General features: G+C 39.9%; 1 protein-coding gene across 2 annotated transcripts; it reads left to right on the plus strand.

Moving 5' to 3' along the window:
- UBQLN1 (ubiquilin 1) lies at window positions 1-26,515 on the plus strand. Of its 2 annotated transcripts, none has more exons than XM_048080484.2 (11): window positions 1-346; window positions 13,219-13,370; window positions 16,922-17,037; window positions 18,040-18,302; window positions 18,463-18,621; window positions 19,275-19,518; window positions 19,999-20,141; window positions 21,109-21,192; window positions 23,219-23,334; window positions 23,658-23,826; window positions 25,333-26,515. In XM_048080484.2, the coding sequence occupies exons 1-11, from the start codon at window positions 182-184 to the stop codon at window positions 25,486-25,488; spliced, it is 1,767 nt and encodes a 588-aa protein (XP_047936441.1). In that variant the 5' UTR covers window positions 1-181; the 3' UTR covers window positions 25,489-26,515. The 2 variants fall into 2 exon arrangements, with proteins under 2 accessions (XP_047936441.1, XP_047936442.1); XM_048080485.2 differs by having other exon boundaries at window positions 25,336-26,515.
- The last annotated feature ends 591 nt before the right edge of the window (window positions 26,516-27,106 follow it).

Raw genomic sequence — 27,106 nt, forward strand, 5'->3', positions numbered from 1 at the left:
CGTCATCAGCGCGCGCGGCGGCCGAGCCGGGTGTTTCCGCCCGCCGCTGAGGGAGCGGAGCGGAGCCGAGCGGGGCGGAGGCTTCGGTCAGGCTCCGGTGGTCCCGGCAGGTCCCGGCAGGTCCCGGCAGGTTCCGTCTGGTTCCGTCACAGCCGCGCGCGGGCACCCGGCCCCGGCCGACATGTCAGAGAGCGCCGAGAGCCCCGGGGGGCGCCGCAGCCCCCCGGGCTCCCCCGGGCAGGGGCAGGGGCAGGGGCCCGCCGAGCCGCGGATCATCAAGGTGACGGTGAAGACCCCCAAGGAGAAGGAGGAGTTCGCCGTGGCCGAGACCAGCAGCGTGCGGCAGGTCAGGGGCCGCGGCCGGGCCGGGGCGGGCCGGGCCGGGGGCGAGGGCTTCGTCCTCCTTCGTCCCCCTCCTCCTCCTCCGGCTCCCCTCAGCGCCGGGGCCGCGGCCGGTTCTGTCAGCGAGCGCTGCCCCGCGGAGCTGGGAGCCGCGCGGAGCCGCCTCCGTGTCGGCCGCTGTCGCGATCTGCGGCTCGCTGCCTTGCGTTTTGGGGAAGTCTGGCCTCACGGGGTGCAGGCGTGCTGGGGCCCGGCTCGGGGCTTTGCCCGGCCGTGCCGCCCGGTAGCTGAAGCGCCAGGGTCTCCCTGGGCTTCTTGCGAAACCCCGGGCCCCTCGGTGCCTTCGGCACAGCAGGAGCGGTGACACCTGCTGAATCATCGACGCTGTTTCCTGCCATGCTGCTGTTTTCCTTGGAGGTTTTCCATGCGGCTATTGCTTGCGATTTCATGTGCTCGGGTTAGGAGGCTACCGATCTTAGAAGAGCTGCAGTCAGAGTGCAAGGCAGGTGTCTGTAAAGATAGGGTCTTCTGCTTGTGAAGGAGGTGGGCGTTGCTACGCTAAAACGCTCCAAAACGTGAAGCTCCCTGAAGGCGATTTAGAGCTGCTTTCATTTTCTATAGGGTTTGTTTGAAATGTACCCTGAACTGCCTTTGAACGTTATTTTTCTCGTGTGTAGTTGGTAACAGCAATCCAAAAACCGTTAACGTGTGTGAGAATGCCACCGATGTCTAGATAAAGTGCTTGATATTGTTCCGTATGGATGAGCCAATAGACACTGTGTGGTTATAGGGGCAAAACAAAAGATGAACTAAACAATGCCGAGCATAAAGTGTAGTGCCAACACCTTGGCTGAATATCAGACTTTCGCTCCACCTAGTTGCTGTAAAGAGACAAAGTGATGTTTTTTTTTCTTTGAAGTTTTTTTCCTCGATTCTGTTGTAGGTTGTTTTTTTTTTTTTTTCTCCTCCTGTCAGCATTTGGCTTGTAAGAATCCCAAACGCAAATTTTATTGGGGCCTTCACTCCTGCTGCCAGAGGTGTTTCTCTCTTGTCTTCACTGGTCTTCTGGCAACCGCAGCGCTGCATGCTATCTGCCACTCCATCCGCAAGCTTAATCTAGGCGTTTCTCCCAAAGGTAAAATGGCTGTGTTTGCTTTTGATGTTGTCCACAGCTTTCCCAGAAATCTCAGCCTGAAAAAGGTACTTTGTTTCTCTCTTCTCACTGCATGTGTGAGCAGCATTAATGCAGTTGCTGTAAAGTTCTTTACATTTTTTTTTTAAAGATTCGTATGCTGGATCCAACTAAAGGATCGTGTTTGTCCTGGAAAATAGTCTGATTGTGCGTATTTGGGTATTTCAGGAAGTATAAATACATTTACTTAAGGTGTGAATTTTGTAGGATGTCTTTGACAAGATTGTTTCAAATGTGAATGCCAGTTGGGGTGCTAGGTTTCTGTGGAGGGCAATTGTCTCAAAAACTGAAATAGTTAGACAAGCTAGCGAGAACATAAATTCTTACAGAAAACAGATGTACGTTTTCAAGTGATTGACAGAACATGCTGCTTGAAACATCCTCGTTGTCAACATGTCTTAAACTAAACATTGTACGGCAGCTCTGTCAGATACACAGATTAGATTCACAGTTATGTCTTTGTTCCCATGAAATAGGATTGTCCGTGGGGGTCCACTGTTTGCTGTGAGTCCTAGACGGTGCCCCAACCAGCACTGAAAAGTGCACTGCCCACTAGTGAGGAGTATCGTGCTGTTTTTCTTAAACCGTAATCATAGACTGTTGTTAATAATAAGCGTCAGCAGTAAGCGCGATGCTTCTAGAGTCAGCCCTGAAAACAGGTTAGTCTCAGATACAGAACAAGTTGAACATCTGTTCAAATGTGCCTGGGATCGGTGTTTGTTTGTTGTTACGGATGGGCCATCTAGGTCTACCATATTTGCAAGAGGAAGAAAAAAAAGTGCTAAACTCATACAGCAAAATAAAAGCTATTCAGTGGCATATTTCTATAGCTGACATTATGACTTTGCGAGTTATTTGTTGGCTACTTTTAGACCACTGCCAGGATAAAACAATAAAACTCCTTTTTTTTTTTTTTTGAGATAAATACTTAGAGTTATTGGGGCCAAACTTGGTGCTACACAATATCCTCGGTTGGAAGGGAGGGGCCTCTGAGAATCACCAAGTCCAACTCCTGGCTCCACACAGGGCATCCTAAGAGTTAAGCCATGTATCTAAGAGCATTGTTCAAAGGCTTCTTGAACTCCTGCAGGCTCGGTGCTGTGACCACTGCCCTGGGGAGCCTGTTACAGCACCCAAGCACCCTCTCGGTGAAGAACCTTTTCCTAACACCCAGCTTGGAGCAACTTTAAGCCTTTCCCTTGTATCCTGTCAGAGAGAAGAGGCTAGCGTCTCCATCTCTGCTCCCCCTCTTGAAGCTGTAGGCAGCAATAGGGGGGTCACCCCTCTGCCTTCTGCAAGCTGAACACATCAAGTATTCTCAGCTGCTTCCCTAAAGTCACGACCTCTCAACCCTTTACCATCTTTGTTGCTTTCCTTTGGACACCTCTAATAGTTTAATATCCTTTTTATGTCATGGAGCCCCAAACTGCACACACTACTTGAGGTGAGGTGGCACCAGTGCTGAGTATAGTGGAACAATTGCTTATTTTCATGGAGTAGCCATACTGTGCTTACTGTACCTCAAGATGTGGTTGGCCCTCAGGGCCACCAGCACACATTGTTGACTCATATTGAGTTAAACCATGAATCAGAAGCCTACGTCCCTCCCTGCAGGCCCGTACTTCAGGTGTTTGTCCGCAGTCCTATATGTATATCTAGGATAGCTGCATCCCAGGTGCAGAGTCTAGAATTTGCTTTTGTTAAATTTCATGTGGTTGGTGATGCTCAGCGCTCTGATCTCTCAAGGTCTCTTTATGGCCTTTCTACCCTCAAGGGAGTCAACAGCTCCTCCTAACTTAGTATTGTCTGCAAACTTGAATAGTGTGTGCTCAACTCAATCTAAACCAGATTTGCAACTGTTCTAAGTCAGGGAGGATTTTTCCCATGTTGGAAGACCTCAGGAACACAGGAATTGCCATTGCTGATCCTGTATTGTGCATCCACAACAGACAGTAAGCAGTTTAGAACGAAAAATAACTTTCAAGTGCAAAGCTGCTCTAGGAGGTTAGTTAATTGCAAGTGCCACACATCTGTCTCTGTTTTTTTTTCCTTCTGTAACTATTAGTGCTGAGCACGTTTGCTCAGTGTAAAGACAAGGACCGAATATTTCCTTTCTTGACTGTGTATGATAATGAATTTGCAGGCCTATAGAGTGCTTTGCGCCAAGATTTCTGTTATGTAGGTGAAAATGAATACTTGTGAGCCTGATGACTTTGAGTTCCCATTCACTTGAGCTCAGTAAAACTGTTTGTCCTCTTTTTTTTTTTTCTCCTTTGGTTTATTTTGTGAGTTCACGGCAATAAAATCTTTACAGTTCTTTGCTTAGCAGAGTTGATTTAACAGTGTGTTTTGTTAAAGCACATATACAAAGAGAAGGCGTAGTCACATTATGGACTGCTCACATGCTAATGCGAATGACTTCAGTGGTTTGAGTGATGCGGTGTTGGAACTAGGTATATGAAAAACAATTTGACTTCATTGTTTACTCTCTCTTCACCACAGGGCAATATTAGAAGAGCAAAAGCTTGCTGAGATTTGCGTTGGACTACTTGGAATGCTAAGTGGTGAAATGTGCATCGAACCTTGTTCGAGGTTTTATTATTACGATTGGTTCAGAATTGCTATCCACTAATGTGTATGCAGACTGCAAGATGGGAAGATGGGCAGAATACAGTTTTCAATAGTAGCATGTTTATCAGCTTGTGGTTTTTTTTAAAACTAATTGAACACAAATGTTGTGCTCTCTGCTCTACACTCAGCTATAAATTAAAAAACAAACAAAAAACTGTCCTGAATTATATGTGTTAATGTATACATCCTGTTGGGAGTCTGCTTCTGGACAAGTGGAGATCTCACAAAGTTGTATTCTGTGATTAAAACTTAGGTAAAATTTATGGTCGAAACATGAGATACATAAATCCAGTATTTCAGATCTGTGCCTGCTGCTACTCAGAGTCTCAAATTGGCCATGTTCTGCTTACAAAGATCACACAGGTGTAAATGTGTTAAGGGGAGCATTGTGTAATTGGGTAGTGGAACATCTTTCCCAACTTACATAAGCTTTTAACATTTGATACAATGTTTTCTTTCATAAGCACAGCTTAATCTCCGTTCTTGCAACGTAATCCAGTTCTGTCTTTGTAGTCAGGGGTTACTGAATGGTGCAACCAGAAGAAGATACCACATATGTTATATACTGTTCTTTCACAGTATCGTGATCTAGATTTCTGTTGTCATTCAAGACACTTGAGTATATAAATTGTTCAGCACCAAAGCTGAAGCGTTGTCCTTTCCATTGTTTTGTGTCTTGCTCCATTGAAACATGTTATTGATGTGTCTGTGTGACTCTGTGAACTTTTCCATATACTGATTATTCATGATCTTTAAGGTCCCTTCCAATCCAAACCATTCTCTGAGTTTGTTTCTGACTTGTTTTTCCTACCCCTCCGAGTTTGGAAATGTGATTAAAGTTGGTTTAGAACAATGTCAGGCTGCTGTGGTGGGCTGCCATGTCCCACCACGTGTGCTCTCACTCTCCCACCTCAGCAGGACAGGGGAAGAAAGCACAATGAAAAAAAACCCACAACTTGTCCCTGTGCTTATCTCAACCCACATCACTGACCAATTACTGTTGTGTCAAAGCAGACTTGGCTCAGGGAAGATAGCGTATTGCCAGTTGCACAGAGCAGTGAGAACTAGGAGCAAACTAAAAACACCTTCCCCCTCCACCCACCCTCTTCTACCTCCTCCCCCTGAATTTTGCAGGGTAACCGGGAATGGGGGCTGCGGTCAGTCCCTGATGCTTTGTCTCTGCTGCTCCTTCAAGGTCACTCCCTGCCCCTGCTCCATGTGGGGTCCCTCCCACGGGATGCCATCCTTCCCGAACTGAGCCTGCGGGGGCTGCCCAGGCAGCAGCTCTTCAAGAACTGCTCCCACACGGCTCCGTACCACGGGGTCCATCCCCCAGGAGCAAACTGCTCCAGCACGGGTCCCCCACGGGTGGGCGGCAGCTCCCCCCAGACCCCCTGCTCCTGCGTGGGCTCCTCTCCACAGGCTGCAGCTCCGGCCCGGGGCCTGCTCCTGCGGGGGCTCTCCATGGGCCGCAGCCTCCTCCAGGCCACCTCCACCTGCTCCTCCGGGGGCTCCTCCACGGGCTGCAGCGTGGAGATCTGCTCCGTGTGGGACCCGTGGGCTGCAGGGGGACAGCCTGCTCCACCAGGGGCCTCTCCCTTCACAGGCCGCAGGGGAACTGCTGCTGCCTACCTGGAGCACCTCCTGCCCTCCTGCTGCACTGACCTTGGGGGCTGCAGGGCTGTTCCTTACACATTTTCTCACTCTTCTCTCCCAGCTGCTGTTGCATGGCAGATTTTTTTTCCCTTTCTTCAGTCTGCTTTCCGAGAGGCCCAACCAGCATTGCTCCCTGGCTCAGCTCTGGCCGGCAGCAGGTCCCTTTTGGAGCTGGCTGGAGCTGGCTTTGACCTGACATGGTTTAGCTGCTGGGCTCTGCTCACAGAGGCCACCCCTGCAGCCCTCCCACCTAACTCAGCCTTGCCATGTAAATCCGATACTGCTGCTATTTGGTAGAACAGAAACCTTAAGAAGAAGGTATGTTGTCTTTCCTGACAGTTGACTTAGTTAACTGGTGTTTCTGACTTTCATTTATGATACTTAGCAAGTGTTTTCTGATAAATGATTGGCAGAATACTATGAAGTATTTTGTGTGCAGATACCTTTATGCAGAATACATTTCATTTTGATAATTTTATTTTTAAGCTATCCATGTCAAATAGTGCTGGCCTTCCTCCTGTGGTTTTCTGTGGGTTTGTTCTGCAGTCATCAGTCATCCTTTGCTTTGGAGTAGGGAGCATGGAGTTGTAAAAGATTCTCCTGTGTACTGTTTGAAATTGTCAAAACCAGAGAAAATCTTAATGGATTAATTAATACCTGTTGTAGAGGTAACATCGTAAGATGTTCTATATATTTCAGAGCCCAGTCAGCATCTGAATGTAGTGACTATAAACCTTGGCGATTGTTGTGGTTTAACCCGGCTGGCAGCTAAACACCATACAGCTGTTCGCTCACCCTCCCCCCTCCCTCTCTGGGATGGGGGAGAGAAACGGGAAAGTGAAGCCGGTGAGTTGAGATAAAGACAGTTTATTAAGACAGGAATATAATAATAATAATAATAGTGATAATGATAATAGTATTAATAATAATAATGTGTAAGAAAACAAGTGATGCACACTGCAATTGCTCACCACCCGCTGACCGATGCCCAGCCTATCCCTGAGCAGCCGGCCCCCCACCCCGGCCAGCCACCCCTATATATTGTTTAGCATGACGTTAGATGGTATGGAATACCCCTTTGGCCAGTTTGGGTCAGCTGTCCTGGGTCTGTCCCCTCCCAGCTCCTGCTGCACCCCCAGCCTGCCCGCTGGCAGGACAGAGCGAGAAGCCGAAAAGTCCTTGGCCTGGTGTAAACACTGCTCTGCAACAATTAAAACATCAGCATGTTATCAGCGCTCTTCTCATCCTAATCCAAAACATAGCACCCTACCAGCTACTAGGAGGAAAAATTAACTCTGTCCTAACTGGAACCAGGACAGCGATGTAGGAAGGTCACTACCAGTGGGAGTAAGGTTTGGTCAAAATTTTGAGAATTGGGGATTACATGGTTACGTGGAGAAAAAAACTGGTTTTAGACTTCTTGATGCTGATGGGGTTAATAGCTCCTTATGCCTGACAGACTTAGCCATCATGTCTGTCATTCACTCATGTTTTATGTTCTGTATCATATTAAATTTAAAGCGTGCTTAAGTCAAATAATTTAAAGATATTTACCTGTGTGGTCGAATGAGTAATGATTCTACTGGCAGTAACTCACACGGCAGTTTTTCCTCAGGAAAAAAAAAAGTTGCCTGAGCTCTTTGCAGTGAAGTTGAAAAGTAAGACATCTTAAGCTGTCCCTTGTAAAAAAAAAAAGGAACTATAGGGTAAGCTCTCAAAAAGCAGCTCTACTGTACGAATCGCAGTTTATATGTAGTCCTTTTACGCCCTTTTCCAGTCTCACTGACTTGCTAGAGAACAGTTTTGTTCTGCTGAAAGTACCATGGCTTCCATCAGTAGGTTGCAGAGCTCTTTTATGGAGATGGCAGGTGCTGCTGATCATTTATCTGAAGTCATTGCACAAAGAAACAGAGTGGCTTGCTGAGGATTGCCTGGAAGAGAGAGAACTGGCTCTAACATGAGTCCTGGGTATTTCCACTAGATTGCGCTGCCCCGGTTTTCCTTTCTGGACTTGTTTGGCTTGTAAACTTGTCAAGAATCTGAATTTGTTCCTCAGAATGACTTTTTTGTCAGTTTGATTTGGTGGAAGAATTTGAGGCAATAATTTGATTGTGAAACTAACACATGTAATTGACGAGGGCATGGGCAGATAGTAACTTTCCATCAAGTCACAACAGACAGAAAAGAGTTGTGTAGAAGTGCGATTTTGGGTGCACTTTCCAGCTCTGCTTTGTCCGCTACAAGCAGCGGGCTCTGCCAAATGTGCTTTGCTGTCCGTAACCACGAATACTTGTCCCCCTTCCGGTATAGTGTCCAAGAGTCCTGCAATGAAAACTCCCTTTTCGTCAATACCCTTTCATTCACAGTCATAAGATCACCAGATATGATTCATCAGGACAGGAGACCGTGGCTATCAGCAGCTGCATTGCCGTGAGTGTATTTGGTTCTTCTGGCTCCTCATCATGGGTTCGGTGTACGTGTAGCCACTAATTCTGTTGTACAAAAAGCAATCTGTATATAACAGGGCTGTTATTTGAGGGACTGCTGGGTGTCTAAATTGCAGTTCTGCCGTGTAGATGCAAACCTTTTCTTCCTTGTTACCCGTTAACAAGCTCAGAACAGTTTGGTTTGGGAAGAGTGCAACTTTTGCTTTTTTATTGTTATCCAGATAAAGTTGTAGCTTAGTATTTTCAAAGCAGTTGCAGTTTTCTGGAGCCTCTTATACATGGGTTTTCAGCGGTAATTGGATGTTAGTTCCCTGAGGCCTCTTTCAGACTGTTACTGTAATTTAATTTTTCAATATGTTGCATTAAGTCAAGGTTGAGAGGATTTGAATTTTTTTTCCATTGATCTGTTTTCTTCCTTTTATAGTTTTTACACAGTATTTTCTGGAGGGAGTGGGTAGCTCCATTGTTGCTGTTTTTGATGGCAGAGAGTGAGTCAGCAGAAAGCTTTTGAATCATAATGTAGTAACACATCAAAATACGGTTTGCATTTTTGGTCTTTACTTTGCCTGGAATACTAATTTTTAAGGGGACCTTCCTAGACAAACTTGTCAGATGATGGGAGGTTAGTAGGTTAAAGTGTAAAGTATGGATGTGCTCTGCAAAGTGACTGTGCAGAACAGTCTCTTTTAGTCAGCTGTTGTAGTTCCTGTGTATTCAGATGCATGGGCTTTGTTCAGTGAAAAAATATTTACTATAACTAGTTCATGTAGGAATTATGCAAGTTGGATTATTTTCATGCTGGTTCAGGGCTGGACGTCAACAGAGTGGTGTTCACCTGAATGTTGAAAAAACCTTGAAGGGGGCAGTCAAGCTGAGAGGTGTAACAGAAGGCCTAACGTGACTTGTGGAGTCTGTTTCTGTGAGAGCGTGAAACAAAAGAGCAGAGTTTTGTTAGCTGAGCACTGGGCTGAATTTTACTGAAAGTAGTGTGACTTGAACGATATTAGGTATAGAAATTGAGACTGTAAACAAGGAGTGCTGCTTATAAAAAAAAAAAGTTTAATCCTCTAAATGTAAAAAATCATATTGCTCTTGTCCTTTAAAGAAAAAATAATAGAAACAAGGTAAAACAGTAACACAGACCAGGTGCTTCAACATGACTAGCTTTAGATCTGCTCTAATTCATGTCAAATCTACAAGTTGCTGTATTTTGACGAGTGTGTGACCTTCAGTCAATTCACTCTAGTTAAGAAGGCTTTCTGTTGTTTTTTTTTTTTTTTCCCCTCCTTGGGAAAGCCAGGGCTCTGTCTTGATGTTAGTCTTGTGTTTCAGTCTGTTCACTGTTTCTTTCTACTGTTCCTCTAACAATGTTGTCTAAAGTTGATGTCACTTTTTACCTTATTTTTATTGTATTTGTTACTTTCTGTTGTATTTGCTGCACAATGAGCTAGTTTCTGTGAGCATGCTAGGTATTAGGTATGGTGAGTCATTATTTATGCCTAATATTATAGTGAAGGAAAACTTTGTTTTGAACTGAATTTTTGAACAGTAAATCGAGTTGGCTGAAGCCATTGTTTGCAGTGCGACATGCTGATGAAAAGGAAGTCAGCACTGTAGAACTGCACTCAAACACTCATTGCTTCTTGCCAGCTGATGAGACTTTGGACTCCTCCACTCTTGCTTTTCCCAGGTGTCAAAGTATTTTAAAGCAATAACTGTAGCTTACTGATAGTATTACTTAGTTCAATTGTACAAATAGAAAGTGTAATAAATCCCAAAGTTTATTTTCTTATATCTGCCTAAGTATGTCTCATCATCATCTCATTTCCTTTACTCCCTTTTCTGTTGGTTGTGTATGTTTAATTTGAGATACTGAGGTGGTACATACTGGATTGACCCCAGGGAAAATGAAATTGACAGAGTTGCCTTTGCTGGTCACATCTGGGAGCTTCCAGAGTTTACTCCTATGGTCTTTCACTACCATAGTGCTGTAGCACAATATCTGCCAAATTATTTGTTGCATGTTAGAGTGGTGAGGAGTCCTATCAAAACTGCGCAGGCAGGATCTGTGGGAATAAAGCAATTGCCAGCCATTTTTCTTGTCCCTACACTGTCTGAATTGAAAGAAACTTTTGTGTTTCCACCTTTATGGTGGGGGAATGGTCTTGTAGCAGTGAGAGTTGCTTGCCCACAGGGGGTGGGAGAAAGTTCTCTGTTCCATCCTCCCTGACTTTATTTCATAGCTCAAACAGTAGCTATGTGCATCATCACAGAGTGGTTTGGGTGGGAAGGGACCTTATGGATCACCCAGTTCCAAGCCCCTGCCATGGGCAGGGACACCTTCCACCAGACCAGGCTGCCCAAAGCCCCATCCAGCCTGGCCTTGAACACCTCCCCCCCGCCCCCCCCCCCCCCCCCCCCCCGCCCACCCGCAGTTATTAGGCTGTTAATGTCAGTAGGCCTCAGTTAACTGAAATTCGCTCAGTACTCATGATAGATGCGTTATCCTGGCTGGAAAGTGATCTCTTGTGATTTTTGATCATGCACATACATTGCTGTAGAGGTTCCTTTGTGGTCCTGGTACGCAGGCTTTTGCATTCATGTCTTACAGTAATGTTTTTGCAGGTCATCTAATCAGCTTCACATGGTAGTAGGGAAAAGGAAGTGCATAGCCTTTGATGCCTATATACCAGTAATATTAGACACCATGTGGTTATGGTCTACAAAAGGCATCTTGTTTCCTTGACCTCGTGGGTAAATAGCTGCTGCTAGAAACAGGCGATGGGGCTTGGTTTAAGGTAAAGTAATATAAATACCGTTTATACTACAGCATCAGCTTTCTGGTGGCGGTTAAGTTGTGGGTCTCCCTGTTACAGCATCTTGTGAACATATGATAGTAAATGGGTTTAGGTAATGACGTTACTTTTTGGTCTGGCATAATATCTTTATTCTTCTGCATTAGCTGTGTACCAAACTGTGAGTATTTCTGCTGTTTTTATGTTGCTCTGGAATGTGTGCTCTCAGGACTAATTAACCAAAAGAAAGCAGAATAGGAAGCAACTGCCTAAGTCATTGCTCTGCAGAAAAGGGCCTAGAGTTTATACCTGTTAAATAGTCAGCACTGTTATTTTCATATATGGGTTTCTTTTTCTTACAAATGGAAATACAGTATGCAAGGCATGGAGTTCATCCTGTTATCCTAGCAAGGGTGGATAAGAATGCATGTGGAATATTGTGACCACTTTTGAGTCTTACCCATACAATATGACCAGATTTGAAAATTCAGAGTGGAGAGAATTATTGGATTAGAAAACACTGCCCTCAAGGAAAGGTTCTTAGGAGAAGAACAATCTGCTTGCATTGGCTGTGGTGGGCAGGACAATAAAGAAACAGGAGAGTAAAGCACTGGAGTAGGTTTCTTGGAAGAAAGATAGCAGAGCCTGTCGCTGGGGGCCTCTGAGAACAGGCTAGATAGATAAACATGTCAGTAATGGGTCAGGTAAGTGACCCAGTTGGGAAGGAATGGACTGGAATTTTCTGGAATACTTGCAGGTCTAAATATTACCAGCATGAAATCTGATTTAAAAGTTCTTTCCATAAGAACCAGAATTAACTCTGTGTGAGCAGACTTAAATAACGAAGGACTATCTCCTATCCGTATACAGAGGCCTTTTATCTCTATTGTGTCTCAGCCTTTTTCTTTTTTTGCATCTGTTTTTTCCTCTTCCTGTACAATAAGCCCCTTCAATTAGAAACTCTCCTTCAAAGTATAATGCTGTGGATTTTTTTTTCCAGTCCTACCAATTATAAAATGCAATTTGTATCTCATTGCAAGATTAATATTTGGATTTTCTAAAGAATTGAGAATTCCTAGAATGCTTGGAATTTTTCATTTCAAGCAGTATGATCAGTTTAATTTTAAAATGTTAAATAGGGTGACCTTGCGGAGGTCTTCCTAACTGCCTAGGATACCTTTAAAATAATTAGTCTACTGACTAGTCTTGTTTAAGAATTTGCCAGGCTTTGCTATAATGGAGTCTTGCCTTAATGTTTTTCCTGGATATTTCCCACTTTACTTTTTGTGATTTTTCTTTCTCTGAGAGTGCTTTTCTGTAGAAAAATAAAATCTCAGTCAGAACTCAGTCAAAGCATGACATGGTTATTACTGGTTAAGAAGGCAGGAAGGCATACAGCAGGTTTCCATGTTCAGTGGTGTTGATGAGGTTCCAGGTCAGCTGAAGTATATGGTCATTCAGCATGGCCTGGGCTGGAACTCTATTTCATGTAGCTATGTCATTCAACAACGAGAAAGCATTGTCATCTGAGAAGTATCTTTTGCCTGTGCGGAAAAGTGTGCTGGTTTTGGTTTGTGGAAGGCAGCAAAACTGTCTGAGAGGGTACTTCTTCGGTTAATTCCAGCAAAAGTGTAGACAGATTCATTCTGTTGTGACTTTGCATCCTCAGTCTGTCAGCAAATACATGTATCTAAAGAAAATCGTGTAAGTATATATTAGTTTATGTATGCTGCTATGTAATTGTAGACGTGATTATATAAAACTACCTATAGGCATATGCATGGTACGTATCAGTAGTACATATACTAGTATACATTGTCATGGATGTGTGCCTGTTTGAAGCCACAATGGAGTGTCTTTTAAGTGGAATCAGATTTTTTGTTATTGTCAGCTATATAAATAGCAGTCTGTGAAACACTAACTGTGAAACACTTTCATCTTTGTTACATGGAAGAGGAATGACGTGATTGCCCATCTTTGGAAAAAAAGGTTGAGTGAACTTAAGGAAGTGTTTCTTAAATGTGTGAAGCAGAAGATGCAGAACAAGTGCATTAGTACAATAAACTTGAACAAAGTAGCTTGTCCTTTAAATTACTAAGAAATTTAGCAGTTTGGTATTCAGTTATGTAACAGTACATTTTTTTTGTTTGTTTAGTTTAAGGAGGAAATCTCTAAGCGTTTCAAGTCCCACACCGATCAGCTTGTATTGATATTTGCTGGAAAAATTTTAAAAGATCAAGATACTTTGACTCAGCATGGGATTCATGATGGACTCACTGTTCACCTGGTTATCAAAACACAAAACAGGTAACTACTTACTGATAAACAGTCTTCTATTTACCTTTAAGACGTAAAAATATTCTTAATTTTTGATGAGACAGCTTTCTGTGTGGCAAAACTAGATCTGACTAAACCACTGAGTCAGCTTTTTAGCACAGTTGGTGCAAAATAAGTGTGAAGTTACAGTGCTCTTTTCTTAGGCTTGCCTTGTGTTTTGATTGGATTCGTGTTTCTAAATTGAAGTCTCTTGTTTTTGTTTTTTAACATTGGTAACTTTTTCAACTTTGCCAAGTGTTGGCTGTGTTTTTGCTCTGTAGTTCTCTTAGATATCAGCTTTAACTGACCATAAGTGTCTGTTGTGCACTTTTCCTTTTCACACTTAAAAATGTGGTGAATTCTTACTACTTTGGTAAAAACAAGTAAAGAAAATTCTTGAGAGAGAGCTACTTTAATGGAACTAATTTATCTGGATGAGCAGACAGACTTTGCTTGAGATGTTTTGTTTTGGTGAGACTACTTCTAAATGATGGTGAGAAAGATGCATCAAGTTGAGCTATGCCATCTGCACATTATTTCTTGTGAAATGCCCTGAAGGAAAAGAGTTGACTGAAAATTCTTTTGGCAGGTAGGGTAATGTAACCCTCATTTGAATCTAGCTCTCAGAGTTAATAGCATGCTCACTGTGCTAGCCTGAAAGTGTTTTTGCTTCTGTTCTACTTAAGTCTCCCTTGTCTGTAGCGAGGATCATCTGTGGGAAAAGATCAGATGTTGGAGGAAGGAGCGTGAAACTAGTAAGGAGAAAGCTTATGCTTTGTAGGCTTCACCAGGTCACAAACATTACCGTTACATTCAGGCACCTGTCAAAAGCAGTGTCTGAAATTAAGGTCTCATGACCATCCCAATTTTGTATACAGTATCAGCTAATACTGTAATTTTGTGCTCCATGTACCTGAACTAGTATTCTAATGTTGTTGTGACTTTTTTTTTAACTGAACTCTTGAGTGTGGTTTCATAAGAGGTTTCATTTGAGAGGTTTCATGAGCCCATAGTCAGTGAAACCAGGATTCCTTGAATTGCCAGCACAGTGAAAATCCTCTTTCAGATAGTTCAGGATGATGTTATACTTTCTCTTTCTTCTTCTTACTGAAATACTTGGATTTTTGCTGTACTCCAAAGCAAGACCCTTACACTTGTCTGTGTGGCCTGGCAAGTGCCGATTTTCAGCCACAAGTATCAGAACTGAATTGCTTCAAACCCTTTTACACATGCCATATACCTTTCTCTCAACTGTTACTGCTACTGTTGATGCCATGTAACTGAACAAACAAAAGTTCTCTTCCAAAAATAGATCTCAAAAAGATCATCTTTTCTCTTGTAAACAATATTGCATGTGTAGCTTTCAAGTAGAAACCCTCATATATATTTATCAACCAGGATTGGTTAGGGACATTTTATTACAAAGTGCTAGTGTTTACAAAACACATCTTTTCTTTTCTTTTTTTTTTTTTGAATAATTCAGTCTTCCAGTATAGTCTTCTAATTTGGCCAATACAGTTTCAAAGTAGCAGTGATTAGCAATGGGTAGTGAAGATGCACTGAAGTTCTGAATGCAACTGTTACAAGCAAACACCATTTTAGGTCCTGACAAGAGGAAACATAATGGTAAAGCAGGTTTAAAAGATGTGTGCTTTAAAGGATTTTCAGTCAAAGGCTTGAGGCTGAAAGACTTCAGACCTAAAGCACTATCTTGAGAGTATATACCCCCAATTTCAAAACAGAAGCACACTGAAATGAAGTTTTGAGTCTTGTCCAATTTTCTCTCCTGCTTTGAGATCTCTTGACAGTTACATGGAGAAGTAGATTTGTTTCTCAAAATAGCTTCTCAGTTGAAGAATGAAGGAAGATTTTTTTTTTACCTTTTGCTTACAGAGAAAAGATTTGTGTGTTTTCTTGAACAAAGGAAACCAAATAGCTTCATTAGAAAGTTCATATTCAGTGTAACCAATTTTGCAGTTTATGATCTTCATCACTGAAGTTACAGCTGCTCGGCTGATGGAAGTAGTCTTGTGTTAAAAGGTGGCGGTTGCTGTTAATGCTTGTTTTTCTCAGGAGCCCAGAATTTCACCCACCTTATGTCGAAGCCAAGTATTCAGGTATTCCCTTTCCCAGATCATTAGCTTGTATCTCAAAGGTTCCCTCTAGAATGGGTTTTCATTCAGCAGATTGTGTGTGTGTTTTGATGGACCCAGAAGTCTATTATTAGAGTGCAAATTAAAACAGGCAAAACTGAATTCATAGGAATGATTATGGACTTAAGTTATAGGACAACTGTTAGATCTTGTGGACTCAAATTAATTTTCCTTCATAATTGGAATATCAATAGGAACTTGAATGAGGTTATTAGGTCCCATGTCAGCTGAAACATTCATGAGTCAGCATGCTAGGTTTTATTTGCCATTTACAAGAATGCTGGTCAAAATCAGCAGGATGTACTAGCAGGTGGAGTATTTACACTGTAATGTCGATGACTTGCAAAATGTGCAAAGTATTTCATTTTCCCCTTGGGTTCTATCAGATGTGACATTTAGCTGGAATCAGAGCTCTTAAATATTCTAGGGAGGCCTCTGGACCTGAGTCATCCATCAGACTTGGGGGGGGGGGGGTGTTGGTTTTTTATTTTTGATTTTTGTTTTGTCTTTGCTTTATTGAAATAAGAATAGAATTTTATTGTACCAGAAAGGCACTGAGATGAACTGAACTGTAAAATTTAACATAATGTAATCCTCATATCTTTGTGTGAGATTGGAGTGAATAGTTTCTCAGAGTTATTTTACACTCTGATTTTTAATAATAAGTACAGGTATTTATCAAATTGTTTGAACCAGATAGGGGAACTGATTTGTGCTTAGAACTAGCCTCTTTTCTCTGAGTAGATAGCAGGTTAGCTTTAAATGAGCTCAGTTCCATGATCTCTTTCATCCCATGGCAGCACCTAGGCGTATGCCTCTGCTATAGACAGGTGTGATGAATATATGAATTGGGCAGCTGTTTTTACCCTGTTCTTAGTCTGAAATTTTATTGAGATTCTGATATTTGTCTTGTAATGAAATAAAACGCTAATTGAATTTCACATTTTGTAAGGCATCCTATTAAATATGTGACATGGAATAAATTAGATTTTGCTAGTCTTTATTTCTTTAAGCCCCAGGCATGTAATTGGTACTGTCTGAGGGCTAGTGTTATTGTAGAATAAGGCCAAGGATTCCTAAAGGAAGGTAAGGACTGAGAAAGCAATATGTTGTTAAGTGTCCCGGGGATTGCAGAAGAAGGTGGTAATGGCTGCAGGTGGGCAAAGGCCCATTCATTTTCATAATGTTAGAAACTACTGTTGTGAAGAACAGATGATGTTGCTGATGTCTGAGAAGAATTTATTATAGGAAGCCATCTAGAGGTCTGTGATTTCTGAGAAGTTATCAAAGTGAAATTTTAAGATTCTCAAGAACGATGACACTGTTCCTGTATTTAATGACATTATTTAAATAACCTTGCTAAACTTATTATTTTAAAATTTCTTTTAGATCACAAGACCACACAGCTCAACAAACAAATACCACTGGCACTACTGCTACCACATCAACATCAAGCAGTAGTACCTCAACAACAGCTTCGACAAATAGTAACCCTTTTGGCTTAGGTAAGAACGTTTTGTTAGGTATCATGGTAGATATCTTCCCTTGGATTCAGATAATTGTCACTGAAGCTTTATTCTATAGTAAACAGGACTTTAAAAAACCAAACCAACAAACAAACAAAAACAGATTACAAATATCTATGATGTGGGTTTTAGAAGGGGCTGTAGACAAGGGTTGTTTCACCTTCAGTAGTAAGGTCTCACTGATGTTGTATTCTGGCATTATGGGTAACAAAACTTTTCCAGTGCATCCTGCTCCTTAAAAGTGTATCTTTATTGGCATGAAGAGGATGTTGTTGAAGTTGTATCTGTTACGTGAAGCCAAGATCTGGAACAGAAGCAGCAAAATCCTGCTAAATTTAAAATTCATTGTTTGTTAGTTTCAACCTTCACTTTCAAGAAAAAAGGCTGCAGTCTGTTGATTTTTAAAATACTGTGTATTTCTATAATAATAATTTTTTTATTCATGGTTTTTCATCTCATGCTTTTTAAACAAACCAGAATTGAAAAAGCTAACTGTTAGGCAAGTGCTTTTTAGGTGTAAACAGTTCTTTAGACTAGTATCTTCTAAAAATGTGAATTTTCTGTTCAGACTCAGCAAAGGAAGAAAATGAAAAGCATTATTAGCTCTTGGTGCAGCAGTAAAAAGAAGAGCCCAACTTTTAATTCGAATAGGGAATGTGTGTCGTATTAGGAGGTCTCTTGGTTGTATCGTAAACGAGGAGATGGAGAAATGATTATTACAAATGCACTGGAATATGTTAGAGGGGAAAACTCCAAAGGCCTCAAACAAGTTATATTTCAATGCAATTCGATCATTTTTCAGGTGTCTTGTTATTTAAAGAAGCAAATTAAGTGGATGACTCTCTATCAGGCTCATGGGCTGTTGCATTTATTTTGAAGTGTGGGATATGTTCAAGTATTTTGCATTTAGAAAGAACCATGGTTGTGTTTAAAAGTATACCAGAAACTGAAAGTTCAATTACATTTTTTCCTCCCCTAAAGGTGGCCTTGGAGGTTTGGCAGGTCTGAGTAGCCTGGGTTTAAATACATCAAACTTTTCAGAGTTGCAAAGTCAGATGCAGCGGCAACTTATGTCCAACCCAGAAATGATGGTTCAGATAATGGAAAACCCATTCGTTCAGAGCATGCTTTCAAATCCTGACCTGATGAGGCAGTTAATTATGGCTAACCCTCAAATGCAGCAACTGATACAGAGAAATCCGGAAATCAGTCATATGCTGAATAATCCAGATATAATGCGACAGGTATGTAGAAAGATCTTTGTAAGTTCATGATGTTTCATTATTGTGTAACTGAATGACATAGCAAGAATAGACATTAGTAACTGAGATACTGCCAAATGCTGACGTTTTCACTTTAGAATGGATTTCTTATTAATACAGATTAAACGTTCCACTTCCTTAGACACTAGAACTTGCTAGAAACCCTGCAATGATGCAGGAAATGATGCGAAACCAAGACCGAGCCTTGAGCAACCTTGAAAGTATACCAGGTGGATACAATGCTTTGCGACGTATGTACACAGATATTCAGGAGCCAATGTTGAATGCAGCACAGGAACAGGTGAGAAAAGATTACAAATGCCTCTGAGGGAAAATATTTTTCCAAAATGAAAGAATATAAACAATGTAACTTTTCAAGTGTGTACTTGGCAAAGCATTTCTATAAGCTTGAATTCACAATGTAGCATCTTCTCTCTTCAGAGGAAAGATGTTCACAAATTCTGTGCCTTTCTGAAACTGAAGAAATACAGATAATGTTTTGTGGGTCCAAGAAGCTATTTTAAAGTTAATGAATTTCTATATTAAATTACCACAAAAGTCTAAATTGCTTTACTACTTTGACTTGTAAAATTATGAGGTCTAGGAAAATTTTAATGGCCTATTTAGTAAGTTGGAACCTAAGATGGGAAGAGAAAAAGGTTTGAAGTTGGAAACTGCTATACAGGAGACGGTCTTGCTGTAATCAAAATACTAGTGTAGTAGAAACACTGCTTTCTGAAAGAAATGGGATTTTTTTTGAGATGCTAGTGTTTTTTAATGTTGGAGTCTTAAGAGTACTTACAATGAATTACTTTAGGTTGGTGAGTATAACCAATCAAGAGCCATGAACATTTATCTTCATGTTTTAAATTTGGAAAGGTAACCTGCCATTTATAGTGGACTTTAAACAGTTGGCTTTTGTAGATGATACGTTTGCTTTTCCTTCCTCTGTAGTTTGGAGGTAACCCATTTGCTTCTTTAGTAAGCAATGCATCATCAGGAGGGGACAGTCAGCCATCTCGTACAGAAAATAGAGATCCTTTACCAAATCCCTGGGCTCCTCAGTCCAGTTCTCAGAGTTCCACGACAAATACCAGCACCAGCGGTGAGAGTGGTGGCAGTAGTACTGTTGGAAATAGCACCTCTGGCAGTATGGGACAGAGCTCAACCATACCAAATTTGGGACCTGGACTAGGAGGTGTGTCTATTATTGTAGTTATATATATTTACAAATACTGCAGAATTTGGTGGAATGATTCTTTTATTAGAAAGATTTGGATTCAAAGTTTTTATTCCTGTTTGTTTTAGTAGAACATTTGACTAGTGTCAAAGTCCTCTGTACAAAAACAAACATGAAAAGTAAACTAAAAGTGATAATACATGGGTATTGCCTTAAAATAACGAAGGTGGGGAATCTCTAGATGAGTGATAGTATTTTTCTTGTTTGGAGACAAACAGGAAAACAGCTAATAATTTAAATGCCTGGTGGGACTGCTTGTTGGATGCAGCCTTTTTCTTAACATGTTTCTAGGATGCATCTGTGTAAGCAAAACCACACGGAATTACATTTCAGTGACTAAAACTTGTAGAAAACAAGTGGTCGAATCCTGGTTTTAATTAGTCTAATTCATTTGATATGGTGTTTACAAAGTGTCCTTGTACTTTTTTTTTATTTAAGCTGGTATGTTCAACACACCAGGAATGCAGAGCTTATTACAGCAGATAACAGAAAACCCACAACTGATGCAGAACATGTTGTCTGCACCCTATATGAGAAGCATGATGCAGTCATTAAGCCAGAATCCTGATCTTGCAGTACAGGTAAATGCATCTTATGTAGTAACATGTGCATTTAAGTTTCTTTTTTCCTTTTTTTCCCAGTTGAATCTGTGATAGTTATGTATTGACCAAATGATTCAGCAGTTGTCTGCAGTGAATGGCACAGTTCTTGAAGTGTGTCAGTGTCTAGCTCAATGAAATTATTACCTGGTTACCTTTAACAGTCCGTTGCAGTGAGTTTCTTCAATTTGTAGTTGAAATCTGCCAGGCATTCTTTTGAAGTAACTTATAAGTTTGTGTATGTTGTGTACGGCCCTAAACTTGTGACCTAGCTTAAGAGACAGTTAAATAAAACAAATTAAGGAGTTACAGTATATAGATCTGCTAGCAAATAAATACCAGCACTAGTCTGAGAGAAGTGAAGGGGGAGGTGTTGATGCCAGTTTTAGGTGTTATTCTGGTTTTATTTTCTTACCTGTGACCCTTGCTTGCTATAAAAGTACAGATACTGCTGTTCTGTGAATGGTACAGAAGTGGTTTCAAATTTTACTTTGAGCAGTAATATCCAAAGTCAAATGCTGAACTTACAGAACAGAAATAACTTTATCTAAGGAATACTTGGAAATACTTGGAAAATATACCTGACTTTTTGCAGATGATGTTTACAAAGAAACTGTGTCATTTAAATGTGTAGTGGACACTGAGCAGAAAAGGATTGTCTTGTGATAAAGTTAGGTTGTCCTGCCAAGTATCCAGCAGTATTTTCGCTTAAAAAGGTTTTAAAAAAAAAAAAAAAAAAAAAAAGAAGAAGAATATACATCCCTACATCGTGTTCATGTTGGTGGTTTATAACAAGTTCTGGTCAAAGTAGTAGAAAGTGATTTTTCTGTGAGGTTATTTTCATAGATGATTATCATCCTCTCTATAATTCATATGTGGTAAGTAATTGTCTTAAAGCCCACTTGTTTCTACTGTTTGGTCTTTAACGTTAAACATTTTTGTCCCGTAGATGATGTTGAATAATCCTTTATTTGCTGGAAATCCTCAGCTTCAGGAACAAATGAGACAACAGCTTCCTACTTTCCTTCAGCAAGTAAGATGAGATACTAGCTAATAATAAATGTCACAACTCAGTGGGTGATTTTTTTTCAGTAAGCTGTTGTCCTTTCTTATTTGACTAAAAGACTGTTGCATACATTCTCATTAGCTCTAGACACTAGGTTAGTTTGCCACATGTTAGTTTGTCCCTGTAAATTGGAGTAAATAAATGCTTATTGCTAAGATCTTACTGCAGGCAGGCAGTGTTATGAGTAAAATTAATACACTCATGAATTACAGTAGCAAGTTCAGCGTTTAGAACAATTTAACTAGTTTCTTCTGACTACATGAATGGTTGTAATGTTTCATATTGTCACTACTTTGTGATGACTTGGTATGTGAGAAGGTAATACCACGCTTGTATTTTGAAATCCACAAATAAATGCTAGTTAGCGAAGACACAGCAGGAATCATTTCTATGATTCTATGATTTCTGTTCCTTTGCTCTCTCTTTACATCAGTATCCACACCGTGTTTACAGTGTAGAGACAGCTGCTTCTCAGTCCTCACTATGTTGTGTCAGATGATCAATAGCATTAGCGGATGAACTAAACTGAAAAAATATCTGTGATCTCAGAATGTTGACGGTATTGCAGTTCATACTTCCTCACTTGCCTGTTGGCATTATATGATGGGACTGGGGGACAGGAACCATAAAACGTTTCTGAGTATAATGGAATCGCATCTTTTGCAATAATGGGCAACTACCTGCAAAACTAGGAAAACTCATCTGTGAGGTACTCCACTGGCAGCTTTTATGAGTATTAACGAGAATTGCTGCTCAACAGCTGGAATTAGTAACAGTAGTAGAGATATGATCACCTAAGTGTTCTGAAAGTCATCGGGCCACCATTTTCTGTATAAACAACTCTGAATATTGGACAGTAATTCACAATTTATAGATTGTTTACTTAGAGTGATTGCAGCAGCTTACTCTGGGGGACACAGAATGTTTTTAAAGACTTGGGTAGACTTTGCCAGCTATATGCTTAGCTATTCTCTGACTTTTGGCTATCACGAAGATAAAAATCCAAGAGATGAATGGAGAGTGTTAATAGATGGCTGTGTTTAAGTCTTGTTACACACCCATATTCCAGACAGACTTACTGCAATTCTGCTCTGGACCAGAGGAATTTTGACTGTAATATGTGCAGTTCTTTGTGAATCTAAAATGTTTTTGCAGCAGAAGGAATTTGGTCTAGTTGCCAAGTGAAGGCTGCTAAGATTAATCAGCCTATCTGCTGTTTGAATTACCTCTTCCTACTAAGACTGCCTCACTTGTGACTGAAACAAATAGCTTTTTACTTGTGGGTGGCATCTCTAAGCAGAGGTGAGCATAAGCCTGTAGTTTTAAATTTTTATCTAAAATAGTCTGGTTTCTGGACATTTCAGAAATCAAAAGGATTTGCCTTTTAAATTGTCTGTGGATGTGAAAGTCACCTCTTAGTTGAAGTCATAGTAGAGTGAGGGCTCTTTAATGCTATGCATTTGCTTGCTAGTGTGTTTTGTACTGTATGTATTAATATTTCTGTAGTCGGCAAGGGCATTACAAGTATCGACACATGCACAAGCTGTCATGATCTTACTGCTGTGGTCTGAATTTAGCTAGGAAAGGGAAATAAATCTTTTTATTAGATATCTTTTGGCTGAGTTTCATTGTATTCTGTGTTGTTGCTCACCAGTAGTGTGAAACAGGAGACTAACCCTAGAATGATGATGGACAAACACAATCCTATGGGTTTGAAAGGTGATAGCCTGCTAGAAGTAATGAAAAATACTTTTCCTGGTGTATTCTTTATTTGAAAGGCATCATCCATCTCTAGAGAGTTCATCGATGACCTTCAATGAAAGTTTTATCAAAAAAAATAATAAGATACCTGAAGGATTTCATGTAAATATTCAAATTTAAAGTTGAAAAACGACTTTGGAAAGAATGTCAGATTCTATAAAACATCTGTGATTAAAAAATAACATTGAACATCTGTATATGATTCAGTTACAAGTTTCTCTCCTTTTCTTAGATGCAGAATCCTGACACATTATCAGCTATGTCAAACCCTAGAGCAATGCAGGCTTTGCTACAGATTCAGCAGGGCTTGCAGACACTAGCAACAGAAGCACCAGGACTTATACCCGGGTGAGAATTGGTCTTACAAGTTTAGACAAGAACTCCTCTCTTGCACTGTATTGTTCCTTCTTTTTACATGTAGAGATTTATCGCATATAAAGACTGGTTTTTTTAGTTTCACTAAACTTATTTTGGAATCTTTTCATGATTTTGTCTGTAGTGCATTTTTAAACAGTGATGGCTATGGTCTTTGTCTTAGTATGTTACTTAAATTGTTAGCCACTCTATATTTGGCAGTATTTTTACTTGGTTATTAAGTATAGGATCAGAAGAAACATTATAATTAAGCTTGTGCTTATTATTCAAGGTATTTCTTTCTGTCATTTGTGCAGATTTAATCCTGGTTTAGGTGGACTGGGAAGCACGGGAGCTCCTACAGGATCCACTGTATCTAGCTCTGTTCCCAGTGAAAATACAAGTCCAGCATCAGGATCTACTGAACCCAGTCACCAGCAGTTTGTCCAACAGATGTTGCAGGCACTAGCTGGTGCGAATACTCAGGTAATGTAGATCACTATATTCTTTTTTTTTAATTATTATTGCATTTTTCACTTTAAAACACTAAAAAGGAGTCTGAAAGTTGAAAGAAGAGCTCAGAATAATTATGGCCAAAAGAAAGCAGAAGAGGCTTAAAAGTGGTGTTGCAGCTGTGCAAGCAAATAATTGAAAAACATCAAATTTGAGTAAAAGTGTCCTCTGAACATATATATTTTTTTATACGCTCATCTTCATACCCCTAAATTTCTAAAATGCCTGGAAAGATGCAAATTGAGGTGGTGAGGTTCATTGACAAATGAAAGGTCAGCTCAGGGAAGAGCTTAAGCTTACTGAAAACCATCATCTCTGTGCTTTTTGTCTGTATTGTTGTTACTCTGTAGCTGTGACTAAGTCTCTGTCCCAGGCTTTGGAACAGCCACACTCCATTATTTTGGGGCCTGAATTTGTTGTATGCTTCATGGACATCCTGCACGTCCAGGCTGCAGTGCATCTTGTTATGCCGTCATGTCCTAGGCTACTGATGGAGAATTCTGCTTAGTTGTGTTTAGGGGAAGCAGGTGGTGGCAGAGATGATAGCAGTGAGGTGAATTTCTTCAGTGTCAGGTCTTTACTTTGTACTGGTTTGGAACCACATGTTTGGAGCCATTACTGATAGTAATTTCTTCATGGATGAAATTGTTGAATTGGAACAAAAATACAATTAGCAGTAGCTGCAATAATTTTGTTTAATATCTAAATTCTCATTGATTTCAAAAATTGTCGTCTTGGTATTAGTCCAGCACGTTATTTTCATATAATTGTTCTAATTCAAAAATGCCTTTAAATTGAATTAGAAGAATTTTGCCACATATGCACAGGATCAATCTATAAAAGCTGTCAGTTTGCTTTATGCTGAAGCTTTCTAATAGTTAGAGTTCTGGTAACTTTAATCAACAAATACTTGTAACATTAAACAAGTTGATTTTTATACCAAGCAAAGAAAGCCTAATACATTCACCATTGCCAGCAGCACTATCATCAAAATCTTGCTGTCCAACATTGCTATATTGAACTGCTTTAAAAAAATCTATATATATCTTCTGTATATATGTGTGTATATATGTATATTATCTACCTATCTATAGTATGTATGTATAGCTACATATATGCATATATATTACACAGTATATAATATGAATATCTAAATAAAATATGCATAAAATCGGTATCTGTAGCTAATAATAAGAAATTATTCTTAGGATATAAATTTACCAAATTTAATTGTACTCCCTTTTTATCAAACAAGCAGCTTTTCCTGTAGTTCAAGAATGTCATGTAAGTGTAGATACTCTTCAAATAGAATGTATTTCAGTAGGGAATTTAACTCTTGTCATATTCTAGTTTCAGGAACTTGAAAAGGTTTAGGCTGATCTTAGTAAAGACAGGGAAAATTGCATGACCAACTATGCTTAAATCATGTACTTTGCCAAATATGTATTACGGTTTTATAGCTTAAAATTTTGTTCTTAGCAGTTACAAAATCCAGAAGTTAGATTCCAACAACAACTGGAGCAGCTGAGTGCAATGGGCTTTTTGAACCGTGAAGCAAACTTGCAAGCACTAATAGCAACGGGTGGAGACATCAATGCAGCTATTGAAAGGCTCCTGGGCTCTCAGCCTTCGTAGCAGTGTTTCTTTAACTTGAAAAAATGTAATTTATTTTTGATAACAGCTCTTAAATCTTTAAAATACATGCTTTATTTCATTCTGACTCTTGGGATTGTCTCATTATAACTAAAATCAGTCTGATGCATTTTAAGGTGGAGTGCAGTAGTTTTCTTCAAACAGTGGGGATCAATGAATTTTCCCTAAGTTGTTGCATGCATCACACATCTTTCGTTTTGCATTATTTGTGATTTTTTGAAACAATATCAGCTTTCACAGTTGGGTGAACAGGTTTTGCCTCATCTGCAACTGTCCAATTTATTTACTACTTAAACATTAGCCTTCAGTAGTAATTTATGTAGAATACAAATTAAAAAGGAAACAAATTAAAGCTATAATTTGTGGGTACCAATACTGCTTATTGTGATTTCGGCATGTACTTTTTGCTAGCAAAATGCTGTAAGATTTATACCACTTGAGTAATCTACCATTTTTGCTTTAATTTGTATAAAGTATAAACACAGTATATATAATGGAAACAGCTCATTTCTAGAATTTACACATTGCAATATAATAAATTATAAGTAACCAAAAAAGCCAGAAAAAAAAAGTCGCAAAACATGTTTTCAGTGTAGAATCTTTCAGCCTATTTGGTAACCATCTCAGCAAAAAAAGCTTAGGCAAGTTCGTTTAAAATATACTAGAAGTACTGTTCTGGTTATCTCTTTAAGTCTAACTGTACAGAAACTTGGATTGTAACATTGTCTCAATATTCCTGAAGATTAACTGTAAATTACTTCAATCATTGTGCAAATTTAAGGGGTACTGCCCTGTGCTCTCAAACTGCTTCTAAGGCTTTTGGGTTTGTTCCACTGAGATTTTAACATGTATTGATTTGCAATTGGCAACATTAGATTTACACACTGTCGCGTGATACTCTAATTACTTCTAAACACCATGTAAAAATACTGTATATCTTTTGGGTTTTTATTGGTAGTTACCTCTGTTGTGAACAGGTAATAAATAAATTAAATCTTTAAGCATCTTGCCTCTGTGTGTTTGCATTGGATAATTTAGAATTCAGGATGACTGACTACCTTAATAGTTGGCCTTTGACCGTAAACTCTGAATATTTACCGATTTGGGGCTAAGATTTGTGAAGAATTCTCTTGAGTATGAAGTGGAGGGAAGAGGCTAAGGGGAATATGATACTGAAGACTACTACTTTAGATATAGTGGGGATTATGGAATAAAATATGCTGCTGGGTGTTACTGAATAGGATTTGCCTTAGTTGTGGATATTCTCACTGAATTTCTGTATTGCTTTTAATATTTAACTTGAACAGTCTTTTGATGGTAAGTATAAAAATCAGCTTGCTTAAAAATCATGGCTTGCAAATGGCTTAAAATTACCAGTTTTAACTCAGAGATGTTAATCAGTTTAATGAAACAAAACTATAACAGGATATAAAAGAGAAAAGTTGACCAAAGTGTGAAACTTTAAAACTTCTGAAAACTTAAAACTTTCAGCAAAGCAGTTTTGTTGGCAGTAACTGAATTGTATTCTTCACACAGAAGAGTTCACTGTCCAGTAACCTTGTCTCTTATTTTGCCAGTAAGTAGATTGATAAAATAATGC

Source organism: Anser cygnoides, chromosome Z (assembly GCF_040182565.1).
Source record: "Anser cygnoides isolate HZ-2024a breed goose chromosome Z, Taihu_goose_T2T_genome, whole genome shotgun sequence".
Classification (NCBI taxonomy): domain Eukaryota; kingdom Metazoa; phylum Chordata; class Aves; order Anseriformes; family Anatidae; genus Anser; species Anser cygnoides.